The 8,356-nt window shown below is 40.9% G+C and overlaps 1 protein-coding gene across 1 annotated transcript in view; it reads right to left on the reverse strand.

Annotated features, from left to right (window-relative positions):
* Positions 1 to 5,882, reverse strand: part of kiaa1549lb (KIAA1549-like b) — a 51,008-nt gene extending 45,126 nt beyond the window's left edge. Inside the window, exon 1 of the mRNA XM_087792920.1 lies at positions 5,541 to 5,882. Coding sequence (XP_087649046.1) covers positions 5,541 to 5,745 — 205 coding nt within the window. The 5' untranslated portion in view covers positions 5,746 to 5,882. The remainder of the gene's footprint in view (positions 1 to 5,540) is intronic.
* Between the last annotated feature and the right edge of the window lie 2,474 nt (positions 5,883 to 8,356).

The raw sequence follows: 8,356 nt of genomic DNA on the forward strand, positions 1-8,356 counted from the left end.
CATCTGCACAATTCAACTGATAAAGAGATTCTCTCTAGAAGCTCAAACTCAAGTAACTTTCAATGAACACGTGAGACGGTGTTAAGAATCACGGACCAATCATAATGACTAGAGGCATTTACCCGAATATTCATACTAGAAAATATCCGCCATTTCGTTAGAACTTGCGCTCGGCATTCAAAGACATCTCTGCGTTAGACTTTGCTTTTCCAAGGCCCATGAATCATGTAAGTTGTGTCTCTGACTTTTGCAAATTTCACTCAACAAGCATCAACAATGTATAATGACATAAACAGACTCAATAGTGATATAAACGGACTGTATAGTGACATAAACAGACTGTATAGTGATAGAAACGGACTGAATAGTGACATAACCGGACTGAATAGTGACTTTAACAGACTGTATAGTGATAGAAACAGACTGAATAGTGATATAAACAGACCAAATTGTGGCATAACCGGACTGAATAGTGACATAAACAGACTGCATTGTGAAATTAACAGCCTGAATAGTGACATTAACAGTCTGAATAGTAACATAAACAGACTTTATAGTGACATAACCGGACTGAATAGTGACATAAACAGAATGTATAGTGACATAAACAGTCTGAATAGTGAGATAAACAGTCTGAATAGTGACATAAACAGACTGAATACTGACATTAACAGTCTGAATAGTGACATAAACAGACTGTATAGTGACATTAACAGACTGTATAGTGACATAAAAGACAAACCCACCCTATCATAGAAACATGTACACACCCACAATCTCAAAACACGAACAGAAACGCATACCTTTCCAACAACAACAAAAATACATTCAAATCAAAAATAGTTTGAAAGCACTACAATTATATATGAGATTTGTGGGAAACGAGTGAAAGGGAGGAGAGAAGATGGGAACTGGGTGAGTCACAGGCATGATGTGTTCCTTTGGCACTGGCCTCCACAGTGCTGTGCAGCATATGTCAGGACAAACGAAGGAACCTGCAGTGGAGCCAAACCTGTGAGTTCCAAATCACAGAGGAACCATGCAGAGGGAACCCAAAGGTACACAAGCATAAACCCACAATCACAGACAAACACAATGTTGCCTGATTGCTGTGAACAAAATGTCGAGCAGATGGTGGAGCGAGCCAATTAGTGGCTCGGTTCTTTCTTAACGTTGCATTGGTGAGCATTGAAGGAGGGCTGGACGCTTGTTTGCATGAGTGAAGCAGAACCCATCGTTTTAAGAGGCACACGACATGATACACTGGACATTACAGCCAGGATCAACACAAAAATGAACAAGCATGAGTTTCCGTCATGTTGTGCGAAGAGAAGACCTGTTCTTTCTCTTCTTTTATTTCTTCTGTTGCAACACCCCAATTAGGAAACACACACACCACCCCAACACAGAAAACCACACACCACCTGAACACAGAAACACACACAATAGCCAACAAAGAAAACCATACACCACCCCAACCCAGAAACACGCACACCACCCAACAAATAAAACCACCCCAACTCAGAAACACACACACCTCCCAACACAGAAACACACACACTACCCCAACTCAGACATCACCCCAACTCAGAAACACACATATCACCCCAACCCAGAAACACACACACCACCCCAGCACAGAAACACGCACACTACACCAAAGAAACACACACACCACCCTAACACAGAAAACCACGCACCACCTGAACACAGAAACAAACACAATAGCCCAACAAAGACAACAACACACCACCCAAACTCAGAAAAACACACACCACCCCAACTCAGAAACACACACACCACCTGACAAAGAAAACCACACACCACCCCAACTCAGAAACACACACACCACCCCAACCAAGAGACACGCACATCACCCAACAAAGAAAACGACCCCAACTCAGAATCACACACACCACCCCAACACAGAAAACCACACACCACCCCAACACAGAAACACACACACTACCCCAACTCTGAAACACACACATGACCCCAACTCAGAAACACACACACCACCCCAACACAGAAAACCACACACCACCCCAACACAGAAAACCACACACCACCCCAACACAGAAACACACACACACCACCCCAACACAAAAGAACACACAGCACCCCAACACAGTTACACACGCAAGAGCACTAACCACCCCTGTTCAGACACAAACTACAATGAATCAAAAATAAATTATGATGTGTAGCTGTATAATTGTTTTCACTTTAGAACCCCAACACAAAAGCAATTGTCGTGCAATCTGCTGCTATCTGATGCCCAAACACTCTAAGACACCAAGTCATGTGTTGAATGCACATCCATCCTGTGTCTCTGTGACTGCTCAACACAAAGCAATGATACACCAGCCACTGAATCACTGCAACAAGAGGAGACGAGGGAAATCATGTTGCAGCAGTAACCAGAGAGTTCACTCAGTGGCAGGTCATCAGAGCAGTCATGAGTCATTGTCGCCCTTAAAATCAATTCCTGGAAATCCTCTCCACAAAGGCGACAATGGCGGCAGCACAGAAAAAAGCTGGGAGCAGATTAGACAAGAAGAATGATGATTTCAAAGAGCGACAATTGTTTGCTTTTCTTCACCTAACGCACAGTGATGACAGGCTGGGACAGCAGCAGGTCACTCTGGGGTAACCGCTGTCAAAACAAGCTGAAACCATTCATGAGCATTAGCGAGTAGTAGCGTAGCTGCCGACAGGATGTTGTCGTAACAGACCGAACGTGTTCGTGGAGTGTCTTGAGCTTCACTCAGTCGTCTGATGCATCTCAGCAGCCACATGTATGAAGTAACACCTGCAGCGACCTTACACACAAACGCTCTGCTGGCGGTTTTCAGGGCGAAATGTTTTGGATTAGATATAAAATGAGGTTACCATGGTAACCACACGCTCGACCAATTAAAGACAGAGGTTCAAAGTCAGGAAATTTCAAGGGGGTGAACAGTGATGGACGTTAGCTCAAGGAAGCACAACACACAACTGAGATTCTAAACATGAAGTGGGGATATTTTCTATTGCACACAAAAAATGTTGATGCACCAAATATTATATTGTAATATTATAATTATTCATACTACTCCCATCCCTTAGACTTCACATCCCATAATGCCTAGTAACGGTGAATGTTTGAGGCTTTATTTAAATGACTGTCTGATTACAATAGTAGTCTTATCTAGTACGAACTGATTCAAGTCATGATTTAGGATATGAAAGCAGACAAATACGACATGCGTGTAATGCCAACATTAATCTATTGCATTTAGATATGTCGTCCTTGTAGTCAGAACTGCACAACTTGTTAATCCACCCGCCACCGCCAAATACAGGAAGTAGTCTGTGCTCAAGATTTGTTTTAGCAAAAGAAGCAGGAAATTGCTATTAAAATCAAGTGTCTTTCATGAAAAGTTTGAAAGGTGATGCTAACAACGCAGCATGATTTGTATTACTATTAACTACCTCAGATTATTAGCTTCTGTTGAAACTTGTGACTCCGTGTCTTTAACCTAAACCTATAAAAGTAGATGAAAAATACATTTTTATTGTAATTTAAACAAAACGTTGACTGTGAACTAGCTTTTATTTTGGTACATCATCACTCAAATGTAATGTTAACTTCCTTCTTTTTGCACTTCACAGCTTTTATTCAAGATCAAACCACAGAGCTAGCTGCATCATGAGAGGACAGATTATGACCACATGAAATACAGATTTGCACAGCGTCCAGGTGAGTGGCCAAAAACCTGAGATTTCAACTAGTGAGCCAAACGACATTATATCCATTAAACTCGCCCCCTTAGCAGCAAGTCTGTGACAAAATTCAACACTAATGTACGCAAAAAGCCTTGCTTTGGTTTGTGCAAAAACAGTGGAAAGTTTTTAACAAAATATATCTATTATTAAGCGGCATAAAATGACAGGCAGTTCCAATGCGTCCCTCATGCCTTGAGTTCAAAACCTGTTATCCTTATGGTTTCAGGGACGATGGCAATGTTTGATTTGGGATTCACCCAAGATTAAATTGTCGATGTTTGCAGCCTACTTTCTATGAAAGTATGCCGTTTGACATTCGAGAGAGCAGATAAAATTCCCCAAAACTAACATATTTGCCCTCCAGGGTATTTATTTAGTCTTTCAAGCTTAACCCTACCACCCAGCAACACATATCAGGTGGAAATGTTTTTTTAAATGTTCAACTTGTATGTAAAGTGAAGACAATTTTAACAGTGTATTTGCTAGCTAAGATAGCAGTGCTAGCTTAATCTGAGGCGACATTTCCTCATAACAATTTTTATATTTGAATTATTAAGATCTATAATTTGTACATTTTTAATGCAATAATAAATAGTGATGAGTAAGTGTGAACATTGTTTCTCAAATGGAGAGTGTTGTGTGTTAAGGGGTGGTCTAGATTAAAGTGACACCTAGGATACAAGAAAACAAGAATGTTAATAATGATTTAAGACTGAGTAGTGGAAACTATTTCAGGGTCACATATGATGGGAATGTCTGGGACCAGGTTAAAAAAGAAGATACAGTGCCCACAGAAAGAACATATGCAGATACAATCATCTTGTATGGGCTTTCACATCCGTGTTCAAATCCTCCTCACACTTAAGATAATTTGTTCTTCCACTTTTCTTCATTGATTCGTGATCGATGGACGACAGGCGTCATAACAGAGTCACATAGTGCCACAATCAGGAAATAAATGCAGGATTAAAAATGAAAGGATGACCTGTCTAGACAGGATTAGCATTTAATAAACTGATGGAAATCCATGATTTCACAGCTCTGCAGTAGAAAGGAAAAGGCCCAGCAAATGTGTGATAAAGCCAGGCCTCTGGCAAAAAGAACGTCCGCACTCAACAGTAACATGTTTCTCATTTCACTCTACATGCTCTGAGATCCAGGTGCTGCTGGCTCATGTGTTTAAGAATGGATGTGCTGAGGGGGGCGAAGAAGGGGAGGAGGAAGAGGAGGAGACTGTAGCAATGCATCAGCAAAGGTAATAACCAGAGTTGCAGAGGAGGTGTACTCTAGCAAGAGTCTTTTCTTTGTCCAGCGTGTCAACAAATGATGTCATACAGCAAACAAATGAGGTGAGGGAGCAAGTGAGGGGGACTTGTGGAGGATGAGTCCAGGCATCATGCCACTGGAGACAGAACATACAGTTGGACTCATGTGTCATTAGCACTGACCCAGATGCTCTCAAACACCGACTGATCTGCTGCAGTCCCAGAATAACTCGCATCTAAATTCTGTTAGAGCCCAGCAGGGGCAGGTCACACGAGTTGGGATGGAAGGTGAAGTTGAGGTGGTGGAACAACAGCAGGCAGCACAGACAAAAGAGTTGTTGACTCCACAAAGACCGAGTGTTACATCACTGCAGCCACACTACTACACAAATCACGTCCACTGACGGCTACCACAGATCTCATGTTGGACCACAAGTTTTTTTATTCCAGATGAACAGAAGCTGCATGAACCAGAGACCAGAAATCCAATGTGAGATGTATGCTCACCCTCCGCTGCTGAGGTGCACTGAACGAGAAGTATTATCATCCCTGCCAGCAGCAGCATCCGCACCGGTGTGGATGGACACCTGCTTCTCCAGCATCCCTGCTCCCCTGCTGCATCCTTCCACCGGGTGACGCGTCCTCCGGCAGCCGCGCGGGTCTCTGCTCCTCCGGGGTGACCGCTCTGCCCACTCCTCACAGCGGGAGCCATGTCCAGCGCATAAGTTGCTGAAGTTGAGCTCGTAAATAATACATCGGGTCAGTAGTCTCCGTGTTTGAGCGGCGATCCAGAGACCTGGTCGCGAGTCCAGGGCTGGAGGGAGTGGGGGTCTGGGGGGGTAAGGGTGGTGGGAGAGAGGGAATGCTCTACCGGCCCGCTGGTCCACCCACTCAGTGTGGTGCAGGGCGGCGCGACGCGCTACAGCTCTGACACCGAGCGTCTGCTAGCGCGCGAATCCGCCTTCAGTCTGTCCGGTTTAGAAAAATGCAATTGTCCACCTCTGAATCTCAGTTGTGTCTGCTTATAGTCTGTAAGTAAACAATGAGCCCATTGGCTGATTTATTGATCACATTTTAACGTGACCAAAATCATCACTTTCATTTTGGCTACAAAACGAGCGACATGGACGACAGGTCTTGTTGCAGTGTTTGATTCTTTCCACGAGATGGCGCCCTCATAAAATGAATTCATTATCTTGCACCTTTTCTGGAGACGTGAGAAAAGCAACAACATCGACGAGGGACATCCTCGACCAGTGTTTTAAGGAGATGCTTTCTAAAAACAACAGTGGCGGCTGGTGAAAACTATTCTCGGTGGGAGTCTTAGTGCCAGCATGTATCTGCCTATGTCATTTCAATAACAACGGGTGGTCTGAATTAGACAATATTAATTCCATGTAGAAAACACAAAATCATTAATGTTGATGATTATTTTAAAATATTTTAAATAAAAATATTTGAACATTGAACAAAAAAAAGCCAGGTTGCCACCCACTGCTGAACAAATATTTTAAATCGCATTATATGACATCTATTTGTTTATTTTTAAACATACAAAACCATTCGTTTTTATGATTATTTTAGAACTGCGAAACACTTATAAAAAGATTTGAACATAATAAAATAAATAAATAAAAACAGCCAGGTTGCAACCGAGCTACCTCTAGCCTCTGCTGAACCAGTATTTTGAATCGCATTATATGGTCTATTTTTGTTTATTTTCCACACATTACATTACTATTTTATTTGTCTCGTCTGCTGGAGATCATGGTTCCTGCAAGTCATAAGGGTGGTATGTAGAACTTTGGGAGTGACATAAATCATGGTTTTGATATTAAAAATAATATATTTATTTTATTTTGTTTACACATGGTAGACATTGTGGTTCAAAAGTTACATTTAGAAATAAATTTTATGCGTCACACCTACAGGGGAATTTCAGTAAATATGGAAAAAGTCTGTCGACATTAAAAATTACTAAAACATGCAGAATACATAAAACAAAACTTTTCTTTTGATCCTTGTAAATACATAAACATTTTTGACAGCCTATCAGAATCAGAAAACCCTCTATTGCCATTAATTGTAAACATAAAACTGGAATTTGTTGTAGTTATGAAATTAATCAAACACACAAAGTCTGAGTATTAAGTATTTAGACTTATATGCGTCACAAGGTCGAATCCTGTAATTTCCTGTGGCCTGTAAGAGTTTTAAAAGCAACTTAAAACCAAATCACATATTAAGCATGTTCACATTGCAGTCAAGATAAGAGGCTGGTTGGCAAGAAGTTTCTAGTAAGTACGAATTAGAAATGTCAAAAACTAAACGGGAAACTTTCAAATATCATTCAGGGAAATTGATGAGTTAAAAGAAGGTGTGTGCAACTGCGTGAAGAAAGAAAACCCTCTCCTGTCATGAAGATCTAGAGAAAATGAGAGCTGTGTCATTTGAATCTAACCAGCAAACTGTGTGTCCAGTTGACTTTTTTTACGGTCCTAAATTACAACAAAGTTTAAAAGAGAAAAATGGCTTAGTAATAATTAGTAAGACCTACAACTGTGCAAGCATGAACAAAAATACCCAGAGATAACAGTAATGTTAAGTAATATCAAGTTCCAAAACATTTGAATACGTTTTATGATTAAAGGATAAGTGGGAAGAAAGATTCTTAGTTTTAGCTTTAATTTGACCTCACAATGGCAGTTTAAATACAGGCAAAGGACTATTTATGGCACTCGAACTATTTTCTACCCCAGATATGCCTTTGATGAAATAAGTGGAACAGACACAAACACAGAAAAGACTGAAAACGTGCATTGATAAGAGTTTAATTCAAAGTGAATCTTAACAATAATACACCATAGTCTTATTTTGACACTCACCAAAAGAGTCACCTGGAAAACCCGCTTAATGTGACAAAGTAGAGAAGGCTTGGTCACACCTAAATCACTGAGAACTAGAGAGGAAACACTATCACAAACTGTAGAGACATCACATCCATAGTTAGTTTTCCCAGTCCTCATTCTGTAAATATTGCACAGTGCAATTGCTACATGGCAAACTAGTGTAGCACGTAATAGAAAAGCAAATGAAAACAAGAAAAAGCCACACACACATAAAAAAAAAAAGACTACAGGTATCAAAACAGTTCAGATTTCAAGATCAGAACGATTCCATAACATGTAATAACACCAGAAGATAAAAGATGAGCAGAAATAAGCGCCAAACAACCTCAAATCAAACTTGTGGAAACGGACCCTGAATGGATGGACTGGACAGCAGAAGGTGTTTATTAACAGTTCAATTTTATCTGTTAAATG

This window comes from Callionymus lyra, chromosome 6 (assembly GCF_982586985.1).
Source record: "Callionymus lyra chromosome 6, fCalLyr1.hap1.1, whole genome shotgun sequence".
NCBI lineage: Eukaryota > Metazoa > Chordata > Actinopteri > Syngnathiformes > Callionymidae > Callionymus > Callionymus lyra.